The following is a 27,268-nucleotide window of genomic DNA, read 5'->3' on the forward strand; positions in this document are numbered from 1 at the left end:
CTATTAACAATCATCTGTTCAGCTAGTCTGTAGAAAGTGGGAAGAAGAAGAAGGGATTGGTAGATAGGCATTTTCCAGATAATTTTCTTTCAAGCTTATTTACCAAATATTAGGTACTTTCAGTTTTTGTGAGAATTACTTTCTCAAGATCATGAACAAGATTGAAACAGTCTTTTAACCCCCAGAGTTGTATGAACCCTTAATTAACTGCTCTTCAGTGCATTCTGTAAAACTTCCTCACTAGATCTTACAACACAGATGAGAAAGGTGGAGAATTTTAATGCCACCCTCAAGCTGGTAAGTTACTTTTAGAACTGAACTCCTAAGAGTTTTGCTGTTTCTTATGTAAACCCTTAATTGTGCCTCAAATATCTTCATAAGACAGTTTCTGTTTTTTATATTTCTCCTCTCAGTAGGCCAGAAGTAAAACAAAGAGACCATGTATGTGGTGTGACAGGGTCACATCTTCATTTACGGGACTTCCCTCATGTACTGTGTGTGAACTCCTCAATGCATGGTTACTTTTCTGTGACTGCAACTAGCAGCTATGTGTTAAGACTGCACGAATGGTCCCAGCTGTTGTAAGATGGAACAGTCTGCCCTGGCGACAGATTACAGAGTTTTGGGTTTTAGACCACAGGCAGTACCGCTGGGACCTGCCATGTACACTGTGAACATCAGTATTCCTTGGAGAAAGAATGAAGATTAGTCACTTCTGGCTCTGAGAAATTCTTGCATAACTTGCTTTTATCTCAGTGCAGTTTCCTGGGGATGCTTTATCCCGGCACAAGCCTCCGTCTCCACTTCAATGCTCCCTCTTCTATCAAATGGACCACTGAGTATCGGACTGGAACTCGAGCTGCACTCCAGAGGGCCGGTATTCAGTCCAGCTCTCTTTTACATGACCCTTCCTCATCCCGGGTCCTTGCATTATTGCTTTTGTCATGCCCTGCGGCTTGGGCTCTGTTCCTGCTGTCAACAAGAGTTGTCCATACAAATGTGAACGTTCTCTCTCGGAGTAACCTAGAACTGCTCATGCTTGCTGTAGACCTGTTATGTACCAAAGCTTCACACGATTCCAGATCTCTTCCTGGCACTTTGTTTCCTTTCCTCCCTCTTCTCAGAATACCCTTACTTACTTCTGAAGTATAGAGCTCGGATGCCAAAGGCTTCAGGAAACTAATTGAGTTAGGCTTTGTGTTTTTAACTTTCCTTTTTACCCTCCATATTCCAAAGTGAGATTTCTCTTGTGCTTTGGATTTTTTCTCCCTCGCTCTACCTGAGCAGCAACTCTGCAGTTATGCGTGCAGGTCAGGTTACACTGCGTTAAGATAAGGTGGTTGATAAAACAAGGTCAGTAACCCTTTCCCAGTTCTCACACTCCTCAGATACATCTGTCCTTGATTTTCTCATCTCTTACGCTTCGAGCTTGCTTTATACTTTGTTTGCATTTCGTTGTTTTTCTCTGAGATTATTTCTGTGTTTTTACGGAGCTCCTAAAACTCTGTTTCTGATTAAATAAATAGCTTTGATAAAGCACATAGAAATCTTAACAGAAAAGAAAGAGGTGCCTGGTATACTTCCTTCCGCTCTTATGCCTTATTTCCTCCTAAAGTTGAAACATCAGTAGAGAACAATTATAACAGCATTATTGTTGTATTTTGAATTCTTTTATTGCTGATTTTGTTGGAAATGCTGGTATTTCATCAGCAAAAGCTCTTGTATATCTTCTAGCTAGCTTTGGATTTTCTCAAGCTGATAGCTCTTTCTACCAACTTGATAAAGAGTCCATATGGTCCATCTTGGTATGTGAACACACCCTTTCCTTGTGTTCAGCAAGAACTTGCTTGAAGTGCTCATTACTGTAGTGGTGAGGGCGCTTCATTCCAATCCTTGCTGAATAGTTGAACTGAAAAGTGTCTTGAGGAACTTGCCATACGTTCTTGTCTTTTGATTTCCTTGTGTCATTCATGCCACTGTAAAGTCAAGAATACACTTTCTCTGTTGAGTATTGTTTCATTATTCCAAATGGAATTTTGATAGGAAGTTATCTAGAGGCATCGTGGTATATAAACTGATGGTGGGCACCAGTGGAAATATTTTTTTCTTGTGAAAACTAGTTTTTTTTTTTTGGGGGGGGTACGCGGGCCTCTCACTGTTGTGGCCTCTCCCATTGCGGAGCACAGGCTCCGGACGCGCAGGCTCAGCGGCCACGGCTCACGGGCCCAGCCGCTCCGCGGCATGTGGGATCTTCCCGGACCGGGGCACGAACCCGCGTCCCCTGCATCGGCAGGCGGACTCTCAACCACTGCGCCACCAGGGAATCCCTGAAAACTAGGTTTTTAAATTTAAAATACATTTGCTTTTTCATGTCTCACTGTCCATCCCTCTTCTAGTTGAGTAGTAAAGAGATTAATTTTTTGTTTTAAAATAAGGTAAATAAGGATGAGCTTATGCCATATCCTAAAGCAGCATAGTTGGTTCAGGGAATGCCTACAACAGGTGAATTGGTTCCTCTTGATCGCAGTTATAATATTTGACTGTTACGGCTGTTCACCAACATTTTGCCTTAAGTACTTAGAGCCTGGGCTTTTCCACCCCCTGTCCACATATACTCCTTGCTCTTTTATTTTTATTCTGACTCAGTTTATTGGAATTCTTGTTGTCAAAGGAGCATTCCTTGAAATAATCTGGAGTCTGTATTACTGGCTACAAAATAAGCTTAAAGTGCATTGATTTCCTGTTACTCTGTTTCGTTCTTTTAAAGTCATTTCCAGTCAGGTTTAATGAGTCAGTTCAGGTTTTCCCTATCTCTTGATAAAATATATATCTTTACTTCAAAAAAAGTGATACTGGTATGTTATTTGACCTGTATCACATTTTTGTCTAAAAAGGAAAGCCTGTTTCTCAAGAAGTTAGAGGGAAACTCTTCAATTTCACAGAAAAATAAGGGCTATGGCCAGTTGACTGTAAGTTTAGTTCACTTTCGCTGATCAGCAGAGCGACTTTCCAGCCTAAAGGAAAAGTGATCAAAATAGCAGACGTATTGGACGGTGTCACACTTTGAGTGGTGACCTGGCTCAGTAGGGTTTGAGGTAGAACCCCATGTCCCTCTGTGGTCGTCACTGCCTTTGTTTTACGCCTACAAGCACCTTCTGCAGGAGGTGGCAGTGGGTTGAGCACTGAATTTCACCTGCTTTGATACACAATTCCACATTCCTGAGGTGTACCGAACAAGAGGATAGCCTGAGCTGCCATCTGTGAAGCTCATCTTCCTCCACTTAGAAGCAGGTTGCAATTTCAGACAAATTTGTGTTGCTCCCTGCATCTTCAGGTTCTTGGAAACATTTTAGACGGTGGTGTCTTTGGTGTGAGCCACTTCATGAGATACCAAAAAAATTGGAAAATACACCTGTTTATGAGGTTAGTTTTAGTTAAGAACCCGATAGTACTGCTTTACACCAAAGAAATGCAGATTTAGAAGACAGTGTAAAAATGATCTGACCAAACTCCCTCATTTTTTTTTAAATTTTTTTATTTTGCAAGAAGGTATACTCCAGAGAGTCAGTGATCCTTCTTTCCAAGGTAACAAAGCTTGTTCATGCTGAACCGGGATTCAGAACTTAGTATCATGACAGTAGAATCCACGTATTCTCCCCACAACATGAAGGTAATCTGTAGCCTAGGTAGAAGATATTGAAACTTCATCCCTCCTCTGTGGTATCTGCTCTCTTTTCCTAGCATCTCCCTGTGTGATCCAAGTCAGCCAGTGCCCTTGAGATGTGTGGGGATTTTTCTGAGATGATGTATATTGGCTGTTCGACAGAATTCCTACTCTAAAGCCAGAGTCTTCCTTACATAAAACACTTGGCCATACTACTTTGGAACCACTTCCCAGCGGAGGATATAGTCCCAGTGGTTGGAGGGAATTTCAGAGGAAGTTGAAATTCTCTGCCTGTCAACACTGACCTCTCCTAACAGTGCTGACAGACCTGGCCCCAGCCAGTGTCCTTGGGTAGACAGGTTTAAAGGCTAAGACTTTTTAGGAAGAACATGAAATAAAAGTGAAAAGAGTTCGCAGCCAGGAGAAAGTGAATTCTGTCCAGTGGCCTCTTCTGATGGATTTAAGGCCAGTTTGACACTTTCTTTATATGCATAAATGTACCAAAAGCCGTCCTGATTTTAGGCCATGATACGGAACTTTTCCCCATAAACAAAAATACCAATTTTAATATGATGTCTTTTATTTTGGGGTGTTGAGGTTGGGAGGAGTGAGTTTAGTCAAACAAGGAATTTTCTATTATTCTCTCTCTCCAAGAGAACATGCTGAGAATGAAAGCATTGCTCTGAATTTTTCTGAGGCGGGAAAGTAGTTACAAATAGATCATTGGTGAAACATTGATGGCTTAAATTCATCACATGTCAGTAGTATCTTACTTTCTGTAGCATAATAAATACAATGAAATGCCTAACATGAGTATTCTCTATAGATTTTTGCTGTGGGATAGGAATGAAACGGAAAGGATGTTTAATCTTGAGGAGAGAAGGCAAAGACAATAAAATATTCACTGATGCTTCCAGGAATGGGAATGTTTCCAAGGATAGAACACCAGAAGAGGAGAAACCAGAATTTGAAGAGATAATCTTTTAAAACCATAATTTAAGCTCGTATAAACATCCCAACTCTTTGAAATATTTATCTTTCTGAAAATACAGTTTTTAGCATGTTCTTATGAAAACATTTGTTGCCTTACCAAGTCCTTATGAATTTCCATATGGAGTCATAAAGAAAACCTCTTTTTGCCCAAAGGTTTAGCTCTTTTGCAGGGTACACATATAAAATACCCATATCATACCCATGTCCGTACAGCTTCATATTACTTATTGAAGGTTGGATCACTGTCTGGTCTTCATAGGATGACACCAGAGAGATGAGAGCAGGTTGATGGGACAGGAATCTAAAAACCCCAAATCTGGATGAATATCTGACAGTTCTCTGTATTTTTATAGAGGTACCGAAATCAGAATATTTGAAATTAAAACTGTTGGGAATATTTTGGGAAGTGCAGGACATACGGTCGCCTTGGTTGTGAGGTTTAGACTCTTTCCACAGATTTGGATCTCCTCTCTCTGTATTTTGCCATCTCCAAAAATAGGGGCGCCATCAATCTAGTCCACAACAGTTTACTGAGTATCTACTATTTATTTTGAACTGTGGAAGTTACAAAACCAGTTAAGACAATTCCTGTATTCAGAGAGCTTGAGGATTGATTCACCAGCAGTCAATATTATTTTTAGCGCAATGTCTTAAAACTTTCATGCCCAAATCAGAGTTGTCCTTCAAAGCAATTAGTTTTGGGGAGGAGGAGACTGCATACTTATTTCCTGTTTCTCCACCATCTTCCAACAGTTCTTTTCCTCGTTTTTATGTTTATTAATATCGTTCATACTTTGATTTTTCATCTCTCAATCAAGTATTTCCAGAATGGGTCTGAATGAAACCTTAGTCCCTTGTGGTGCTACATAGACAAGCTTGAAGGGTAAACTGTAGCACTTATTGAAAGCAGAGAATAGTATTTCAGGATTTGAGATGAGCGCATTAAGTTCAACCTGGAAGAAGAGCCCACTCACATCCTGTAGATACCTTTTAATCAAGAGCAAAGAGGGAATGAAAACTACAATACTACAGGCTACTTCAGCAGTCTAAACCGGAATTTTGTCATGTTTTGCTCTGTACTTACGAGACTTGATTATTTAAAGCACCATTTTCCAAATGAGTGCTGATTTGGGTCCTGGAGACACTTCGATGCTGTTGGTGGCTACGGTCTCTCTCTTTTGTGTCCATTGATAGTTTATATTTTTGGCCACTAGATGGTGCTCTTTCACTTTGAAATAAAATGTACGCATATATTTTGAGTCTTTTGCTTTTTATTTTGTTTATTGTTCCTTTGATGCAGAGATGGTGGAAAATCAGATTCCTTCTTAAATTGGATCTGAGGTTTCCTGTCCTTCTACAGATGCATAGGAATTTTAATGTGATTATCCAGCCTGTAAAATAATAGGTTTTCGGATTATCATACCACTCAATATACAGTGTTAATTTATTTTGTGAGAAAATACATTTTTTTCCTATAGAAGCATTTTATGTTATATATACTTGGCTGATACATAAGAGATTACAGTTACACGTTTTCTGTGGCTTGATCTGCTGTGTCCTATTCTTGATTTAGGAATCACTTGGGAAAACAACAAAATGCTGATTGCCGGGTCCTGGAGACCCAGGAACCTATATTTTAGTAAGTGCTACAAGTGAGTCTGATGAGCAGACATGTGAGTCTGGATTAGGGCAGCACCAAGCTCTCATCCCCCACTGCAGCAGTGAGCATTTCTAGGAGACATTAATGTGAGAGCCTACCGTCATTCAAACCAAAGTTCAAGAGAGTTGAGACCACAATTTTGAATGTAGACAGCTCTTTATGTAAATATTGCCTCTTGGAGCCATAATGGATATAATAAGAATGATTAAAGAGAGTGTTTGGTTACCTAAGTATATGCTAAAGTTGGCGAGAGTCTTGCACAGAAAAGGCGGTCCGTCTTAGGACGCCTGAAGGAGCAAAAGCAGACACCACATCGTGCAGCAATAGCGCGGAGGCTCTCCCGGCTTGTGGTGGTTGGACAGCCATTTTGCCCTATGTTTATTTAGCCCCTCGCCTTGTAATACCTGGTACTTAAACACTTTAGAAAGTTTTAACCAGCATTAAGGTCTTTGATCTTCACAACATCCCTTTGACAGGGCAACTGTCAGAGGGAGGGATTAAAGAACAGACTAAGGAAAAAGTGCCTGAGCCAGGAGCAGCCACCAGGAGACACGGTCTGGGGAGGGGCCGGGGGGCCGGAGGTGAGGGCACCGTCTCCGATGAGGCCCTGCTGCTGGGAGGCCAGGCGTTCCCGAACTCTGGGGCTCCATGTGCACTCTTGTTGACTAGGATTGCTCCATCCTGCCCTAAGAACGGGGAGCTTTAGAAGATAGTTTCCTCCATATTCCCATCCTTCATTCCCTTCTCTGTCTCTCTCCCTCTCTCTCTCTTTCAATCACGCCTTCTGAGTCATGGCCTTGATGACTGTGAGGTGGTGGTGGGTAGGTTAAATCGCAATCTGAGGATGTACGTGTAGTCTGAGAAAATCTACACCAGGTCAGTTTACTTTCTTATCCTAGTTTGTCCTGGTTTAGAAGGACGCGGGCAGAACTGCTTGCTAACTGTGAAGGTTGCTCAACAGACACTGGCTGACTCTGTCGTTGGCCTGAGTCTATGAAGTGTACTCAGCAGAGAAGGCAGTATGTTGTAAGCAGTCAGTAAGCTTGGGGTTATTAACGATGGTGGTGGTGGTGATGATGCATTCTCTTGTTATTCAGCTTTCTCACTAAAGCCAATGCCATAGAACGTTCAGCTTACCCCCAGGATGGTCTTGGTCTCTGTCAGGCTGACCTGTGGGGTCATAAAACACTCAGATTGTTGGGGAGACTTGAAAACCTGATTCAAGAGAGAACCCAAGAGGCACGTCCCCATGCAGGCGCTGGCTCTGATGTCTCCTACTCCTGGAAGATCAGAGCTTGGCCCGCTGCCTCCCACCCTTTAAGCCTTCCTTTCTCAGTGCGGCCTGACGCCCCTGCCCCGTCCACAGCTGGTCTTCTCGATCCTTCGTCTTGTTCTCGTTTTCCCTTTTGTCATAATATTTACCTTCTAATATACTAGGTCATTTATTTATTTGATTGATTTTTGCCTCCCTGCACAAGACTGTAAGCTTCATGCAGACAAGGGTCTTTCTTTGTCACTAACATATCCCCCAGCCCCTGGAATAGTGCCTGGTACATAGCAGAGGTTCAGAAAATATTTGCTGAATGAATGAATGCTTTCCTGTGCAACATTCCCTGGCACTAATAAGCAGTAGACATAGCAGATATTTAGTCAGGTAGTAGTAATTCTGAATAAATAGTAAATATTCCTGAATGAAGATTAAGGTTTTTTTTCTATTAACCTTGACTGGTAAGAATATCTTCTAGATTATCACATGGTTTAAAGTATGAATCCAGAGTTGGAAGACATTGTATTACAGTAAACAAGCCCTGAATGGTTTTCTGGGGCAAGTTACTAAACTGCTCTGTGCCTTAGTTTCCTCTGTAAACAACCTCACAAAACTGTGGTGTAGAGTAAATGAGTTGCATGCATTTCAAGCCTTAGAACAGGGCCTGGAATGTAGCAAGAGATGAATTAATAAACTGAATTTATAGACTCTTTACTCGTTTAAAAAATAATTATATGATACTTTGCAATTAAATTTAAATAGGTTAGCCAGTGTTCAGAAGGAAAAAAGCATCGATAAATGCACAGTTTGGGTATTTTCCATATTCCTGTTTTTATTACAGTGACAACACACCTGGAATGAATCAGATATTAAATTTATTATGTAATCTCTTTTCTTATAGTGTAACAGCAGTTTTAAAACAGAGCCTGGGAGTTTCATCTGAGTCCTTTGTTTTTGATTTCTTATAGATCCCCATATTAAGGTTTCTGGAAAGAAAGAAGATGTTAAGGAAGCCAAGGAAATGATCATGTCTGTCTTAGACACAAAAGTAAGTGATTGTTAAGGACACTCAGATGTCAGAACCTTGTCTCTGCAAGGGCTACTTCATGCTGTTGTGAAAGAACCATTTGGAGAAGTAAAACCAGGAGAAAGTAATGGTGGGTTTTGAAATAAGCACGTGTGATTCTACGGTGGATTAAAGTTCTGTTTAAAATTTGAATAGGTTCTCTCATGCTGGGTAATTGAATAATATTCTCCCACCCCACATATGTATATATTAAAAAATATTGACCCAAATTAGTATAGGGCAAGTAATAAAGATTGCAAGAATTAGCATATTTGCCTTTATGATATCAGTAGGAAACCAGAATAATCTTCTTTATAGCTCTGTGTGTGTGATGGCATGAAATTTGACGATTTGTCTTGTACATTCTGTCTCTCTACAAGTATATGTAGAGAGAGACAATAGAGAAATTAAAATATGTAAAAATGTATACTCGTTTGTGAGAATTTATTTTAATAAACACGTCAAAATCACCCACTATATGCCAGCCACTTAGCTACACCCTTTACAAATATTAATTGGTTTAATCCTCATAACTGTCAGCACAGAGATATTAGGGAATTTGCACAGGATCCAATAGCTGAAAAGTGGGGAGGTAGGATTGAAATCCAGGCTGTCTGGCTCTTAACCACTATGTTTTGCCACCTGGTATTTCACTGAAATGGTTTCTGATCTCTTCCTCTTTATTTCCTTTCCTGTTCCTTTTTGTTGTTGTTTTTTTAATTTTTAAGAAATATTCACCATATAATTATTAAATATTTTAGGACATCCAAAAAAGGATATCTTTTTTTCTCTTTTTAGAGGTTAAACTAAAAGAGGAACTAAGTTTAAAAACCAAAGCATTTAATGGATATAAGTTTAAAATTTAAGGATTCAGAAAATGTAAACCTATTGATATTTTTAACATCTTGTTGTATTTGACTTTTTAATTTTACTTTGTAAGGACTGAAGAATTTCAATATCAGTTTTATAAATGAGAAAACATTTCATGTCAGTCTTTGTAATCTTACAGCACTACATTTTCCCAAATTAAATACATGGATTCCAGTCTGACTGTAATTATTCATTATGTTTTAGAATTTTACATTTTGCTTTAATGTAACTAACAAATCTTACACTCCGTATTGGTTTACTTAAGCCATTTTACTGCTAGAGATGTATACTTTGTGGTATCTTCCTCACTCTTATTCCTACCGGCAAGAATAATTTATCTACTTTGGAAAATTTGACATACAGTGATAGAGAAGTTGTGAAATGTTTGTAAATACTTTTTTATTCCGTTTTGAATTTTATTGTTATTTCTAGTTTTCTATCATTGTTCAGCGTTTCTACTAACATACATGTATTCGCTCTTGTAATTGTTTTCATCTGTTTTTAGTTATTTGAATTCTGTTTCATGAATAATATCTATTAAAGGAAAAACGAGTAACTTTTTTGTAATTATACCTAATTTTACTTAAATACTACTGTCCCCAAAATTATCGTGGTACAAAGTATGTCTTTCTATTTTTTCTGACAAATTTGTCTTTAAATGAAAATTTTTTTTCTATTAGCCAAGGAGAAATAGATAGAAATAGAAAAATTTATAGATTAAGATGATCTTATTAAGAAATCTTTAAGATTTTTCACTGGGTCACTTTTTGTTAATCCTATTCCTTTGGGGGAAAAGTGTTTTTTAGGAGTTGTTCCTTCCTTTTTCATGCATCAAGAAATAATACATTCTTTCCACGTAGAGCAATCGGGTCACCTTGAAGATGGATGTTTCACATACAGAACATTCTCATGTAATCGGCAAAGGTGGCAACAATATTAAGAAGGTGATGGAAGAAACAGGATGTCACATCCACTTTCCAGATTCCAACAGGAATAATCAAGCAGAAAAAAGCAACCAGGTGCTTTGTCTTTTCACATGAAATTTTATGGGACAAATTAAAGCTTGAATTTTCTGTATGCATAACTTTTTTGGGAGATGAGAGCAAAAGAGTAATCATGAAGGTGGCATTTAGTATGGATTGTATGCCCCTCTCCAAGGAGACTGAAAGTGCTCTTCTTTTTTAAAGAGATGATTTGTAGATGGACCATAAATCCTTGATCTCTAAATGGTTTGTAGAAGAGAGGGAAGGATATCATGGCAACATAAAACGAAGTCCCTACGAAAGGCTCGGAAGGCATGTGAGTTAGGAAAGGACCTGAAAGCTTGCCTAGTCCAAGCACCTATTGATAGCTGGGATTCTGTCTGCAGCATCACACAAGTGGTCCTCCAGGCTACACTGGATCACCTTCTGAGAGGCAATGTATGAGTGTCTGACTTCCTCACATTGACTGAAATTTATGGCTCTGTTTTATACACATTTTTTTCTAGTTCTTGTGTTTGGAAACAAATGGAACTCACCTGTCTACATGAAAACGCTGTCAGTACTTGAAGAACAGATGGTGTTCTTTGTGTTATTTGGAAGTTTTCTCTCCTCTAATCACAATATAGAAACTATGTTGGCCGCAAAGATGAATATGATATAGTATTTTCTTTGTGGGGACTAATGGTGACAGTGGGACACATACATAAAGAACTAGATAGGAAGCCATGGTAAAAAGCAAGAGCAGTAACCAAAATATTTGATAGCTGACACGGCATGGGTGTGGCCCATGAGAGAGCACTGTCCTGGAGCCCCACCCCCTTGCCCTACCGCCTAGAGTAATTCTTTAGTTGATGGATCATAGGAAAAGCCCAGGAGATCCCAGCAGAGGGCTGTTGGAGCAGCAGTTTTTTTGCCAACTAGCATGGAAGTAGTTCATTATTTTGAGAACTTAGTGCGGCACTATCATTGCACATAGATATCCATCTCGTATTCAGAGAGTTTTTATAAAAAGGGAGAAAATGCAGTGAACACGAGAAATTGTGAAGAGGGCAGGATGGGCTCATGGGGGCTGGGAGGTTAGGTAAGTCCAGGAGGTGACGTTGATCAGTTGACACACATCACCAGAGCTTGTTAAAATCCAAATTCTGATGAAGTAGCTCTGGGTTGGTGCCTGAGATCCCTCATCTTTAACAAACTCCCAGATAGGCGATGCTGTTTTATCCTGGGCGACACTTTGAGTAGTGAGGGTGTAGATAACTGGGAAAGCAGATGTGGGCTCAAGTACAATAAATCTAACTCTGTGTTTTCTTATTTTTGCAGGTATCTATAGCAGGACAACCGGCAGGAGTAGAATCGGCCCGAGTTAGAATTCGGGTAACTATTTATTACCTTTAGTACTGTAAATCAGTGTCACCGATGTCTGCATTATAAGGCAATAAAAATACCATAATTTATCAATTGATAACCAAATCGTATGTTCAACATGTAGGAAATAGTGACAGAAATTGTATTAATGTATCGGAGGTGTTTCTTAGAGACGTTCTGGATTTTATCTGGCTTGATTTCTCTGATGATTTTGAAATGATCAGAAAGACGCCTGAGGAAAAATGCCACAGGCAGCTTAAGTTACAAACTCTCAGGTTTCACAAAAGGCTCCTTTCATTTAAAAAACTTTATGTAGTCTACCCAAGCTTGTGGCTGTAATAAAAGCATTATGTTTTAAAATTCCATCTTCAGAAAAGAATGAATGAACTACACACATCTCTAAATGTACAATGACTTAACTATCTGCCCTGTGTTCTGTAATTTCATTTTAGGAGCTGCTTCCTTTGGTGCTGATGTTTGAGCTGCCAATTGCTGGAATTCTTCAACCAGTGCCCGATCCTAATTCCCCCTCTATTCAGCACATATCACAAACGTACAACATTTCAGTGTCATTTAAACAGCGGTCCCGAATGTATGGTGCTACTGTGATAGTACGAGGGTCTCAGAATAACACAAGTGCTGTGAAGGTAAGTGGTTTAGGTAATTCCGAACATTGTAGGTGTACAAATCATGCAAGTTTTATTTTTAAAGGATTTTAAAAGTAATTTGTTTTCCAGAATTTTTTCTCGTAGTACATTCTGGTTCTTAGAATATGTTGAGTTTTTCCATAGCTGTCAGAAGGGCAGTAGAATCTTTCCCTTCAACGTGGACGGTTACTGTATAGGCCTACTTCTTTCCCACCCTCTTCTCCTAGGAAGGGACTGCCATGCTATTGGAACATCTCGCTGGGAGCTTGGCGTCAGCTATCCCCGTGAGCACGCAACTAGATATCGCAGCTCAGCATCATCTCTTTATGATGGGTCGAAATGGAAGCAACATCAAACATATCATGCAGAGAACGGGTGCTCAGATCCACTTTCCTGATCCCAGTAATCCACAAAAGAAATCCACCGTCTACCTCCAGGGCACCATTGAGTCTGTCTGTCTTGCAAGGCAATATCTCATGGTAGGTTTACTGAAGTTAATGGTACGATTTTTTTTTTTTTTTTTTTTTTTTTTTACCTCTTTGGGTACAGTGTTTGTTGCTGCCCATACTGTACCAATGTGGTATTTATGGAAGCACTTTGAAATCCTGGTCAAATAAGCAGCTTACTTGGTAAAAGGAAATAAAAGAACAAGGTACATAGTGCCTCACGGACTTAATTTCATTAGATAGGTGAGTAATTTCCTTTTAGTATTTTTTTTAACTTACACTAAGCAACAGAAGAGGTTACATTGAAATAACTGGATGTATTTTGTGGAAGGTGGTTATTTTTATTTGACGTGTAGTATTAGTTTGAAGGTGATTATTTTTATTTGACGTGTAGTATTAGTTTGCGTTTGCCAAAAAAGTCTTCTGTTTAAACAGAAAAGAAAAAAATTAACACATTGAAAATTTTACCCTCAAAGATGTAAATTTTGGTAGCATGAAACATTTGAACATTTCATAAATCTCTGATACACTTTTAAAAATGCTGTTTAAGCCATGAATTTGAGTGTCATGCATTGAAGAAAAATAAGTTATATAATTTACTACTGCTTCCAGTTTATAATTTTCAATATTTCTATCCTTCCTATATTCATTTAAAAACCCAGTGTGTAGGTTGATGTATAGTAACAAAATGGACTGACATACTGTGGAATCACAAGTATTCTTATCAAAAACACCATTATATTCTCCTGTTCAGGCTAGACCTTTAGTGACATTTGAATCCATAAGCTTCAGTTGTGACATTTGCTATTATTAAGTTGCAGAATCTGTTCTTGAGAAACTTTCAGAAGATCCAGATTTGTTTGTTGATTCCATTCCTCTGACACATGAGAACTTGTTATAATCATTAAGGATTATGATATATAATTTTAAGAAATTAATTTTTAATTTTCTTAAAAGCCAGGCTTACTTAGGCTACTTTTAATATACGGCTAGTTAGAGAGCATATTTGTATTCAAAGATTATTATGATTACTCTTCATATTTTCTTTTTTGCGCTTTTCAAGTTCTTTAGATATTATTTTGAGTTAGTAAACTTTTCAAGCGATCAGCACAGTTATGAATTCATATTCATACTTTGATCACACCTGCCAAAAATACAGGTGTGCAGTGAGACATATTATTATTATTAAACAATACTGAAAGACATGAGGGAGAGATAAATTAAATGGCTTTAACTTACATTTTAAATACCATCACCATTTTTTTATAGCAATGTCCTTACAAACATCACTTATCCAGAAGAGAAATGGAACATGGTGATTTCATTTTAATTCTAGTATGTTTGATGGTAACTTCTGATAATTATGTACAAATCCATCAATCTGTACATCGTAAAAATGTATGGGATCTGGTTCCTTTACTAAGTAGATTAGGGGCCAGGAAGACAGCATCAGAGAAAAAAAGTGCTAAACTCTGCCATGCTAAAGAGTGAGATAGTGAAAAGAAGGGGTGATAGTAGCATTTTACTCCAGGAAGGAGGTAAGGTTTCAGCTGTGTCAGAAGAGAAGTAGGAATTGGGTTGGCAAAGAAGCCTTTTGATGAGTTAAGATACCAGTGTCAGAACCTGTTTAAAAGATAGTCAAGAGGCTGGTCTAGGCTGGAGGAAGGGGCAGACATGTACACATAAACCTGTGATTTCACCAGCAAAGCCGAGCTGAAATGTGGAGATTTTTAAAGGCTGATACATGTTTAGATTTCATTCAGGAGACAATAAAAAACTTCCACTGTAAGTCTTTGAGCCAGGGCACAAGATTAGTATCCTTGATGTGGCTGAGAATCTAGTTTCTGGTGTCACTAACAAAACTGAAGTCAGAGAATGGAGGAATTTTCCAAGGTGGAGAGTAGATAAAGAATTCGGGGCCAAAAATAAACATAAGATACATGTTTTTGTCATCCAAAAAATAGTTTCTACCCCTCGACATTATTTGCACACCAGCCTTCTAAGCTATGTGAAGGTATATAATTTAGCTTTAATACTTTGGTTTACTCTTTAAATCTATAAAAGATTGTATTATCTGTAGGCATGTTAAATTATTGGATGTTTAAATGAGTAACTTTTTAACCTCTCACCCTTTCCATTGTGACATTTCCTAGGGTTGTCTTCCTCTTGTGCTGATGTTTGATATGAAGGAAGAAATTGAAGTTGATCCACAGTTCATTGCTCAGTTGATGGAACAGCTCGACGTCTTCATCAGTATTAAACCAAAGCCAAAACAGCCGAGCAAGGTTGGTTCAGAGTCTGGGCCCAAAGAGAACCATGTATCACCTAACATTCTGTATAGTGTTATTTTCATATAAATGTGTATTTGCATATACATGGAACTAAATATTCTATATAATATACATCGTTATATATTAGTTATATTTAGTTATTTTATATAAATGTAAATTTGTAACAGCATTCATTATTGATCTTTTTTTTATATATGTGTTGGTTTTTGGAGTCCATTTGTGACCATTATTTTATGGGAAGGAAAGAGAAAACATTTTCTTATTAATTTGCAATCTGGTAACTTTAAACGTTACTAACTTGCCGGAGAGTTGGTAAGGCTAAATGTTGTGTTATGTGCATATGTGTATGTGTACATATCCAAGGCAATTTAAAAAATACTTAGTTTACTTACTAATTGTGAGCCACTGTGCTAGCCCTGGAGATTTAAAGAACAGGCGCCATTGTCTGTCATATATACTTTAAATAATGAAGTATCCCCAGTTCAGCCTTCTTGGAACTTCTCTAAGATGCTGCAAAGTTTAATGGGATAATTCTGGTGTTATTAAGTGCTAGTGAGAGTTTGAGGAAAGAGGAGTGTTCCTACATTAAAGCACGTAAGTTGACACAGCCACTTTGAAAAGCAACTTGCGATCATCTGCTCACACTGAAAACACGGATACCCTACCCTCAGCGATGCTACTTCTACTTATACATGCCGAAGAAACCTTTGTATCAGAAGCCAAAGGACAAGAATGGTGTTGAATTAAAAAAAGCAAGTTGCGGACTTCCCTGGTGGCGCAATGGTTAAGAGTCTGCCTGCCAATGCAGGGGACACGGGTTTGAGCCCTGGTCCGGGAAGATCCCACATGCCGCAGAGCAACTAAGCCTGTGCACCACAACTACTGAGCCTGCGCTCTAGAGCCCACGCCACAACTACTGAGCCTGCGCTCTAGAGCCCACGAGCCACAACTGCTGAAGCCCGCATGCCTAGAGCCTATGCTCCGCAACACGAGAAGCCACCGCAATGAGAAGCCTGCGCACCGCAACAAAGAGTAACCCCCGCTCTCTGCAACTAGAGAAAGCCCATGCACAGCAACAAAGACCCAACGCAGCCAAAAATTAAAAAAAAAAAAAAAAAAAAAAAAAGCAAGTTGCATAATAACATGTACTAAATGATAACATTTATGTATATTTTTAATTATAGTAGGTAAAACACCAAACAGTTGTGCCTTCCATTTTTAAAATTTCTAAACTGAATTTTATCATATATGCATATGGTATATGTATAACATGTATTACTATATACAATTTTGTCTGTATGTAAATAATGTGGTATTTAGTGTCCAACATAAGAAAAAGAATCATGCGTTCTTCAAAAGAAAACTTTAACGGAGAAGATAGGATTGATTCTAAATGAACTTGATATATTGAGCTTAAAGTTAGGGAATAGAACATTAATTTTATGTATTGTGAAGCTTTGTACTTTACTAATTTGAGTTGACTAGAGTCACTGTACGTACCAGAACGAAAAGATACAGTCAGAAGAGACTTTTCATGTAAAGATGGACAGGCACAGGAGGATTTCTGGAGTTCAGCAGGAAGTGAGCAGAGGTCAGGGGAAAAGAGATTTTAAGTGAGAACTCTGAAACCTTGCAGCATCCCAGGGCTGTTTAATTATGCCTCACAGGCCCCGAGGCTGACTACTGCTTTAACTGCTGTGTCAGCCACACATTTTCTTTATTGTCCACTGGAGGCTTTCCCCCTTGGGTTCACATTTCCGATTTTCCAGATGAGTCCATTGAAGAAAAAAAGAAGATTTATTGTTTGGAAATTTATTTTACTATAAGCTTTGCCACAGATATGTCATCAGTGAGGAAGAGTGGTACCTCAAGGTCCATTAGTTAACTAGTAGACTGTAAATGGCAACTGTAAGTGACTATTATTATGCAGTCTGTATATGGTGACGTTTGATTTGTTTTGTAAAGATGAGATAAAGGAGGGAGAGCTTTAATGTAGAGACGAGAGGATATAAACGAGAATGGGCTGTAGAGACAGAAGGACCCAAGTTCCAATCCTCTAGCTGCTCCTCCGCAGCTGTGCTGTGACCTTGGCTAAGGCCCTTGTCCTCACGGAACATGAATAATAATTCCACCCCGTGAGGTTTTGCAGGAATTAGAATATATGTGCAGCTTCCATCACAGTGCCTGGGACACAGGACACACCCAATAAATGGTAACTAACATTTTACGGTTTTACCAAAAGGAGTAAACTTAGGAAATACGTGGTTAGAATTTGCAGTTGATTTTAAAGCATCATTCATCCATTCCCTGAGTGGAATTCTTATTACCATATTCATTTCTCAGCCCCCTCCCCAATTCATTGTAGACTACTTGCACGTCACTTTTTTCTTTCTCATTATGTGTTTTCATAGTCTGTGATTGTGAAAAGTGTTGAGCGAAATGCGTTAAATATGTATGAAGCAAGGAAATGTCTCCTCGGACTTGAAAGCAGTGGGGTTACCATAGCAACCAGTCCATCCCCAGCATCCTGCCCTGCCGGCCTGGCATGTCCCAGCCTGGATATCTTAGCTTCCGCAGGCCTCGGACTCACAGGACTAGGTATAAAATTTATTATTATAGCCCTTCTCAGCCGCTGGGGGATTGCTTGTCCAGTTTCCTTTCTTTCTACTGTTTGTGGCTACATTTTAAAGGCTGTTTTTTTCCTCTTCAGGCCCTATGATCAGGTGAAAAGCAACAAAACTCGAATCAATCCATTTTTATTTTTTTGTTAGACTCTGTGGATTTCTGTTTGCCAGATTCTTTTTATTTTGGCATAAATAATCAAGGTCTGGCTGTTGTATTTTCAGTGGCTGTGTTTGTTCTTCTAAATTAAGAATGCCATTGAGAGTGAAGTGAGCCGTCTGACTATAATTTATGTGTTTGTTCTCTCTTGCATTTGCAATATTGCCATTAGTCCCTAGAGATAAAGATTATCCAGTTTGCTTTTCAAAAAGTAATTGCAGACCTGCAGGAGGGGTGGGGAAGGGGGTGGAGAAAGGAAGCAGAACCCTCAGTCCCAGTGGTTAGGCCTGCCTTGCCCAAACACAAAGGAGATCTAGCCTGCGGCCACCACGGGAAACAAACCAACCTGCATTTATACCTAAGGTGAAGAAGAGAAAGATGAAAGAACAACATCATCTTGGTGCTTTAGTTCTTTAAGAAAGCAGGGTGAGCCACTTAATAGGCATGGTGTGATATGTATTGCCTCGTTTACGGATTCCCATCTTGTAGGATGAAGTTCATTGCTATATTACAGTTATTCTAGGTTCACTACTTTTTTGCACATTTTTCAGTAGCCATTATATAAAAAGTTAATGCAATAACCCTCTCAGATCATTCTACCAAGTTCAGTGTTGAGACAGAAAAAAATACTCTCAGCAGTCTTTAAAATTTTTAATAGCTATTCTTGCTTTTTAAAAATGTAATATGGTTATAATATGATTAAGATTCCAAGTATCCCTGCCCAGACACCATTACAAGTAAAGACAGATTTTCCCCCTTGGCCCCTAATCTCCCAAAGTTGTCCCTTCCACTGGAGATTCTGAACAGAGTTGTAATAACACAGCAATGCATGTGAGTCAGGAAATGCCAATCAGGCAGCTTAGCAGGAACTGAGTTCTTCCTGCACTAGAGGGAAAAAAAGTGAGCAAAGATCAGGGTGATTTAATTTTAAAATGTTTTCATGGCTATCTGTAGCCTCTAATACTTAAAGCTTTAAGTATTCCTGGAAACTTATTTATACGAACTCACATTTCACTTTAGAACATATTTGAAATGCCCAAAGGGAAATTTCATTACTAAATCAAACATTAAATCCTTAAAACAAGCAAAAAGCGGAAAAACAATTCTTTTTTTCTGAGAAAAGTCTTCATATGCATTGAGATGAACCCAAAGACGTCATGTAGGGACAGTCATACGTGGCATGAAAACTGTTCCAGGTGGGCCAGCCTCTGCAAATGGACCGAAGGGAGATATTCCGTTGCAGGAAAACGTACCCCTAGTCACTGCTAATTGCAAGTGGTTTAAAAAGAGTTTGGAAGCAGATGACAAGTGAATTATGCAGAGAAATACAAAATGGGTCTCCACGTGAGCACAATTTTGTTCATCCTGGCTAGTTGAAGTGATTATGAAGCAACTGACTGGTGCTCCAGGCCCCTGACTACTGTCCTGGTCTGGGCATATCTGTCTGCCATGTCTGTTTGTGGGCAAGTGGGGTCCTGTGTTGGAGTTGTATCATGCAGTATATCATGTGAATATTTGAAAGAAGGTAATCTGTCACTCATATCTTATATTTGGAAAATATCAGATTATATGAATGTGCATTCCAAATGGCAGTATTGATGCCATCTGTATTTTTAAATCTTGCGTTTATGTGTATTGAGTTTACATTCATTCATTACAGGTCTTTTGGGACCCACTGCCTTATCTCTCAATACTTCGACAACCCCGAACTCACTTTTGAATGCTCTTAATAGCTCAGTCAGTCCTTTGCAAAGTCCGAGTTCTGGCACCCCTAGCCCCACATTGTGGGCACCTCCACTTGCTAGTACTTCAAGTGCCACAGGTCAGTATTATTTAAGTACAATCAAAGGTGTGTATTCTTAGGTATTAATCAGTTTTATAGTAAAATTTACTAGTGGTTCCGTTTCCGTAGGGAAGAACTATGGTTCAAAGAATACCGCAGCCAAACAAATTCTCCAAAGGGTAAAGCAGCTAAAATGGAGCATAATAAAGCAGTGAGATTTTCATAAAAGTAATCTGTAATCTTCACACGTGACAAGCAGATCAAGAAAAAGAGCATGATGTGCAGGAAGCAGTGGCAAAAGCACACGAGGGTCACTGACCTGCTAATTAGGAAATGCACGTTCTAGTTTGACAGGTTCGCTTGGTGGTCACATGCACATGCTCAGTCTAGCTAGCTTCCTCATTTGTACAGTGAAGAGCTTGGACTAAATACTCTCTAAAATGTTGTTCCATTTTAATACTTCTTCTATGTTTTTATAGTAATGTGTTAATAAACCTGTTAACAGAGAGGTATCAAAATTGAATTCTCAGTTTGCAGCAACAAAAATGACTTTTTTGTTGTTACTGAAGATAATAAAATAATGCTTCTTGATGCTGAGTTTATTCCTGTCTAATGTCTGTCTTCATGAAATGCTGTTGTAGGTTTTTCTGCTATACCACACCTTATGATTCCATCTACTGCCCAAGCCACATTAACCAATATTTTGTTGTCTGGAGTGCCCACCTATGGGCACACAGCTCCATCTCCCCCTCCTGGCTTGACTCCTGTCGATGTCAACAGTATGCAGACAGAAAGCAAAAAAATCTCTGCTTCGTTAAATGGACACACACAGGTAATGCCCTTCAGCAAGAACCATGCGATCTATGCTGTTTGTAAGAGATAAGCCACTGGTGACGTGTTTAAACTTTCACCTGAGATGAATTTTAGAATTGTGACCGTATCTCTGTGTTGTTTTCTATTATTATTTCAGTCTCCGAATATAAAATATGGTGCAATATCCACTTCATCACTTGGAGAAAAAGTGCTGAGTGCGAATCATGGTGATGCATCCAGACAAACAACTGCATCTGAGCAGGCATCTCCCAAATCAAACCCTGCAGAAGGTATCTTTGCTTCTGAACTTCAGCCTGCTCTGCTGATTGGATAAAGGGGATTGTAGAAAGTCTGTGCAGTGATTTTGAGTGGGTTTTTCTAACTCGTTATGATTCACCCTGCCTCAAGACTGCAGAGAGACAGTATCTTGAATGAAATTCCAGAGAACATGGTGAAAGAGCACTTTGCCATAGAAAGAACCACTTTCCCATTACAGTGGACCTTCCTAAATTAAAGTGAATGTAATTGTGCAGCAGGAAAGCATTAACTTACTATGTGTGTGTGTGTGTGCGCACGCGCGCAATTTTTTCCCAAGTAGAGTATTTCTTTTTATAACACCTTCATCCTTAACAGTCTTTAAAGAAACGTGAGGGTCTTCAAATTTCATCATGAGTTTTTGAGGTAGCCTGAATTTAAGGCATCTTCTCTGTAGCTGAAAAAGCTGTTATGCTTTTTTCCAGTTCCATAGAATTGGATTCTGATTTGTTTCCATTGCAGGTGATGGTTGATAGTAAGGTGATGTCTGGATTTTTGCTTTTTTCTCCCCTCTTCTGCAGGTTGTAATGATGCTTTTGTTGAAGTAGGCATGCCCCGAAGCCCTTCCCATTCTGGAAATGCTGGCGACTTGAAACAGATGATGGGTCCCTCCAAAGTTTCCTGTGCCAAGAGGCAGACAGTAGAACTATTGCAAGGCACAAAAAACTCACACTTACAGTATGTATTTTAATTTTAAAATCCCTTGATCCTTTGAAAGAAAGTGTATAACAGGCTGGATTTGTGTTGAACTCAATAGTTAGTGCTCTTTGGTTCAGGTGCATTTGACATTATCCATAGGTTTTTTTCATTTCTCTTTATGATTACCTTCTCTTTTTACTTTTAAAAATTGTACTGAGAATAGTATCTGATAACTTTCACCCTTGTTATAAAACAAAATTCAACTAAGTAAATTTAAAGATCAAATTGACTTTATTCAACAGTTCATGAATTGGCAGCATCCCATTTAGCAAACAGAAAGGAGCTCCAAAGAGCTGCAGAAAGAAGAGGTTTTTAAAGGCAGAAAGGGTGCGGGACAAGGAAGTCATAAAGAAAGGATTATTTCAGGCAAGGTCACCTTCCTTTGGGAGAAGGCAGGGGTCTGTCAGGTGGGTTACCTCACTAGTGTAGGCCAGGAAATTCCAGACAGGACTGGTTAAGATTACATTCCTAGGAGAGGCTGAAACTGCAGTTAGGTTAGGTATCAGGTCTTGGTTTGCGGATATGGGGCTTAGTACAAGTGACTCCATTTTGGGCCTGTTGTCCCTTTTTTCACAATTCTCTCCTTTTGATCAGACTTTCAGCCCAAGTGAGAGATGTGATAAAAATTTAAGGCATTAGCACCACTCTCAGCTACCTCTCTCTAGTTTAGTTCTTATAGCTTTTACTGATCCTCTGTGTGGTGTTCACAGGTCATGATTCTTTTTTTTGCTATTGAATCTCTGTGGTGTTCACAGGTCATGACTTCAGGCTCACAATTGTTTTAGTCAGTCATTTTCTTCATTTCTTTTCTGGCATTCCAGTTTTAGGGTGGTCATTTGCTCAGTGGTTAGTGGCTGCAAACATACATTTAAAGCTTTTGAGAGAATACAATGCACCGGGGAGACTACTGTGAATGTTTTAAGTAGAATAATTTCCAGCGTTTGGAGGGTAGTTCGGAGCCATAGTCCCCCAGACCCAAACCAATCAAAATCAAATAAGTCAAAGAAAGACCCTGCTGAAGGTGTCATTTTTTTAAGCCAAGTGGCTTGCTCAGTGATCTTAGTTAACTGAGTTTCCACTTGCCCAGAGTGTTAATCTGGGTTCAGCAGGTAGTGTTGGCCACAGCACAGACACTCCCTTGTTCAGCTAAAAGATAATCAAAGGCTATTCTATTATCAAGAACAACTTTGGCCAGAGAATCTAAGGAATTTTGTTGGGCAGCTACTGTCTTGGTAGATTTTGGAGTATTTTCAAGAGTTAAGGAGAGATTCCTGATTATAGTTTCATTTACATTTACTCTTAACCCTGGGAGTAGGGCCCTGCTATGGAATGTGAATCCTGAACCATGAAAGCCTCCTGGACTTTTCTAACTCTGCAATATAAATTCAGGGGAGTTGTCCAATGAAGTGTCTCAGTTTGTTTGTAAACAGTTAGGGGCACAGTTAGATAATTCAAGAGGCATTGCCCTGTTACGCGCCAGCCATCTAGGCATGCATACGCCCGAGGAGAACGATGACCACCACAGACAAAGATAAATACTGTTGGGGCACAAACCACTTCCAGACAGCACCAAGTGGTGCTGTTCATGGAATCACTTGTGGGGATTGTTGCATTTGCCCATTCAAGCCATGAGTCATTTAAGTTTTCAGTGCATTTGGGAAGTAAATCTCCTAACCTGAAATAAAAAGTTCTAAATTACAGAGGTTACCTCCCTTAGCAATGGCCTGAGAGATTCAGATGACTGCATTATCTTTCTGGAACAATGCCAGACAGAGTAAAGGAAAGAAAAAGAGAAGAAAAAGGTTTCATATTTAATTAAAGTGTGAAGTCTTGATCTGGGGTCTCAGGAGGAAGCAGTCTACCTCAGTGTCAGCTACTTCTCCAACTAGTCAAGTTTGATTTTGAGGTCTCCAGATGTCAGGTGGAGACTTCTTCAGCTGTGAGATGTGTACCTAAGTCTCTGAAGTTTGGTTGCCATCTAAGTAGTGAAGAGGATGTCATATAGTCCCTTCCCAGGAGACTCAAGGACCGTCTTTGTTCTTAGTGATTCCAAATCAGAAGGGTGGGAGAAAATTGGAAACATAAGTTTGGAGAATTGTGGCTAGTTATTTGAAGGGAACTCGAAGAATTCAGGATCCAGTCCCGTTTACAGGAATACAAAAAAACCTCAAAGAAAATTAATAGCACTAGGATCTAATATCTACAAAAGTACAAACATTTTTCTCTCTACAGTTACTTCCATTTTTTTTAAAACAAAAGATAATTGCAGTTAAACTAATTTGTTTGCTTTAAAATTGGCCTGATTATTTACATAAGTGCAGCAAGAATAGTGATTGTATTGTATGAGTACTTTTTAAAACTGCTTTGCAGGAACTTTTCATAAGGAATCTCAGATTGAACTCTTAAAAGCCTCTGAGGCCAGAAAGCCAAGCCAAGGACTCGCCATCAGATTTTACCTACAATACCTATAGTTTGGGTGAATTCCTCTCTTCATAAGGTCCCAAAATAACCTGAGGTTCCTGGGCCTGCCAGGAAATGACCTTCCTTACTCACCGGGTAAGGCTGCCAGGAACCCTGTAAGCAGAGTACCAGGCCAATTTTTTTCAAGGGGCTTTATTGGCTTTATTAAGTTAACCTTAGTTCCTTAAAGCTGTCAGATCATATCTGAGTCTGTGTACGTCTCTCTCAAATACGACATTTCAGTCAAAGCTTTGGTAATATAGCCAATGTTTCCAATGTGTTCTGTTACAAGGAGAACAGATTCTTATTGACCTTTGCAAATAACTAACTGTATTGCTGTGCAAAGAATACAGAAGAGTTTCCAAAGAGTTTCTGGAGGGATCAGGTAGGGAGAAAAGTAAATGTTTCGTCTTTGTTTACAAAGGTATACTTTACCAAATTGCTGTAAGTCATCGATAACTTAGGAAAAAAGCTTTCCTTAAATCTGGAAAAACAAAACATTAAGGAACTAGCAATTTTTCAAACAAAAATAATCATTAAAAAATCATAATCCTCCTCCTCCTCAGTTCATTTAGTCCCATGTACAATAATTGATATTTGTTCTGCTTGAATCCAGTTCAGTTTTATGACCTTTATGTTATCAGAAACATGCACTTGTTAAAATCCTTTCCATGAATCTCTTTGAAGATGAAGCACTTTTGTAAGAACACTTTTGCAGAAGCATCTAAGACTTTAAGTCTCTGTAAATGACAAAGACTTAAAAATGCCCATTGTTCAAGATCTGATGAGATTTCATTTGATAAAGAAATGTAGTTATTTCTGTGATATACACCAGTTTATGTTAATATTAATTATGACTGATAACATTATACCTGGACATATCACATCTCTAGGAATTTCACACAGCTCTGGAACACTTATATACCTATACAAATACAAAATAGAGAGGGCTTAGTATTACTTTTATTTGACAATACTTCCCATGTAATTTAACACATCAAAGAAGCCTAATTAGTTTAAGATCTCTCCTTTTATAAGGAGAGGGAACAGATCTTTTGAGATGTGTCCCAGGAGCCCTCTGGAAAATCTCAAAGTTAGTTTGAGGTCAGAAAGATTTCATTTGGGATTTGATTTGGGGGAATTTTGTCAAAAATATCAAAAGGTTTAAAAACACTTGGTCATATAGGATCATAGGTCACTGTGAAACAACATTTAGTTATCCATTTAACCAAAGTGACAATTGAAGACTACACAGGCAAATATAGAAAGTTAAATAGTTGTTACAGGAAATTATTTTGGTAAAGCACAAAATACTTGCTTTCTAGGCAGATTACTTAAAGGTAAATAACAACCTTTTACAATCTCTTATTAAGAGCAGACCAGTAATTCAAAATCACTTGTTCTTTTAACAGAGAGAAAATCAATTCTGATTTTGCACTGAGGTACTTTTGATATTAAAACTTTTTTTTTCCACTTATATAAATTCATTCTAATTTTAGCCTGCTTGACCACACATAAAATTCCTTTCCCAAGATTTCTTTCCCACAGACCTTCTACAGTTTGGTCTTATGTTTTCTTCTTTCCCATTCTGAAGTAACCAGTCTCACTTCAGGACAAAATTAGTTTCTTTTTCATCAACAAAAATTCCTCTCCATTCCTCATACCTTCTTTTACTGAAAACACACATCCTACTTTCCTTGCATATGGAAATGTTTCCTTATTATTTCGAGCAACTTTAATTTTATATATATATATATATATATATATATATATATATACACACACATATATATATTATAAACATATTTATATAATATATATTTAATTTTTAACCCTAAACCTTTTTAGTGAAAAGAAGTAAACAATTGTGTGGCTTGACAAATTAATATTTTTTATAATGTCTAGAAACATATGCTTTTCCATAGTAAATTTCTCAGTGTGGCACAAAACACGTTTATTAATGTATCCAAATATCTTCAGTTTCTCTGTAAAAAAATAAAAAGGCCAAAAGTGGTAAACCTGTGTTCAGTAATTAATGTTTTAGTATTTTATCTTATTTGGAAATGATCTGGATAGTCAATGACTATCCATCATTTACTTTAATTTAGCAAAACTTTAAGGTTTTATGTTACCAAAAAGATTTTAGAGAAACTATTTTAAAAGTTCACTGAAAAACTTTTATCCCATTTACATCTGTAGTAATCCCTTTTTTTCTGTGGGGGATATGTTCCAAGACTCTCAGTGGATGCCTGAAACCATGGATAGTCCTGAATTCCTATGTATACTATGGTTTTTCCTATACATATATACCTATGATAAAATTTAATTAGAGATTAACAACAATAACTAATGAACAATTATAACAATATATTATAATAAAAGTTATGTGAATGTGGTATCTCTCTCTCACTTTCTCTCTCTCTGTAAATGTCTTATTGTACTGTACTCACCCTTCCTCTTCTTGTGACGATGTGAGATGATTAAAATGCCTATGTGATGAACTGAAGTGAGGTGAGTGATGTAGGCACTGTGTTGTAGTGGTAGGCTGCTATTGACCTTCTGATGATATATCAGATGGAGGATCTGATCCTGGATCGTTGAGCTATGATGATGTTGATGGTTGGGGAATTCCACGATGGGGTGGAGTGGGGTGGCAAGAAATTTCATCACACTACTCAGATCAGCAAACAATTTAAAACGTATGACTTATTTATTTCTGGCATTTTTCATTTAATATTTTCAGACTGAGGTTGACTGTGGGTAACTGAAACCATGGAAAGTGAAACCACAGATAAAGGGGGACTACTGGATTCAATTTACTTAATTTATATAAGCACTTAATCTTTTAAAGCCACTTAAATAGAGCTCTTTTACAAATTAATTTTGGCAATACCATCCGGAGGTGGAAAATTCAGTACATCTGCAACACATACATAGACACACATAAACTGACACATCATAAACAGAGACCTTTGGGGTTCCATTTTTAAATTACTGCTGTGAATCAGGTACAGTAATACAAAATTTCACTAGTTATAAAAAAAAAAGTTGGATTTAAGTTGTTTTCTGGTAGATGGAATAAGTTAAGTTTACCTGCTCAGATGGCTGAAGCTTTTTACTGTATTTGTGGGGAAGACACTTAAAAATTTTTTTGTCCACCTAAGT

At 38.3% G+C, this 27,268-nt stretch overlaps 1 protein-coding gene across 7 annotated transcripts in view; it reads left to right on the forward strand.

The window, feature by feature from the left end:
- The window catches only part of BICC1 (BicC family RNA binding protein 1), a 318,064-nt gene that overhangs the window by 261,998 nt on the left and 28,798 nt on the right, over positions 1 to 27,268 (forward strand). For all 7 annotated transcript variants that reach the window (XM_024115707.3, XM_055080966.1, XM_024115710.3 and 4 more), the window contains 11 exons: positions 8,553 to 8,632; positions 10,381 to 10,539; positions 11,824 to 11,877; positions 12,321 to 12,515; positions 12,743 to 12,994; positions 15,115 to 15,246; positions 17,664 to 17,850; positions 19,694 to 19,855; positions 20,458 to 20,648; positions 20,787 to 20,919; positions 21,466 to 21,622. In XM_024115707.3, coding sequence (XP_023971475.1) covers positions 8,553 to 8,632; positions 10,381 to 10,539; positions 11,824 to 11,877; positions 12,321 to 12,515; positions 12,743 to 12,994; positions 15,115 to 15,246; positions 17,664 to 17,850; positions 19,694 to 19,855; positions 20,458 to 20,648; positions 20,787 to 20,919; positions 21,466 to 21,622 — 1,702 coding nt within the window. The remainder of the gene's footprint in view (positions 1 to 8,552; positions 8,633 to 10,380; positions 10,540 to 11,823; positions 11,878 to 12,320; positions 12,516 to 12,742; positions 12,995 to 15,114; positions 15,247 to 17,663; positions 17,851 to 19,693; positions 19,856 to 20,457; positions 20,649 to 20,786; positions 20,920 to 21,465; positions 21,623 to 27,268) is intronic.

This window comes from Physeter macrocephalus, chromosome 20 (assembly GCF_002837175.3).
Source record: "Physeter macrocephalus isolate SW-GA chromosome 20, ASM283717v5, whole genome shotgun sequence".
Taxonomy (NCBI): domain Eukaryota; kingdom Metazoa; phylum Chordata; class Mammalia; order Artiodactyla; family Physeteridae; genus Physeter; species Physeter macrocephalus.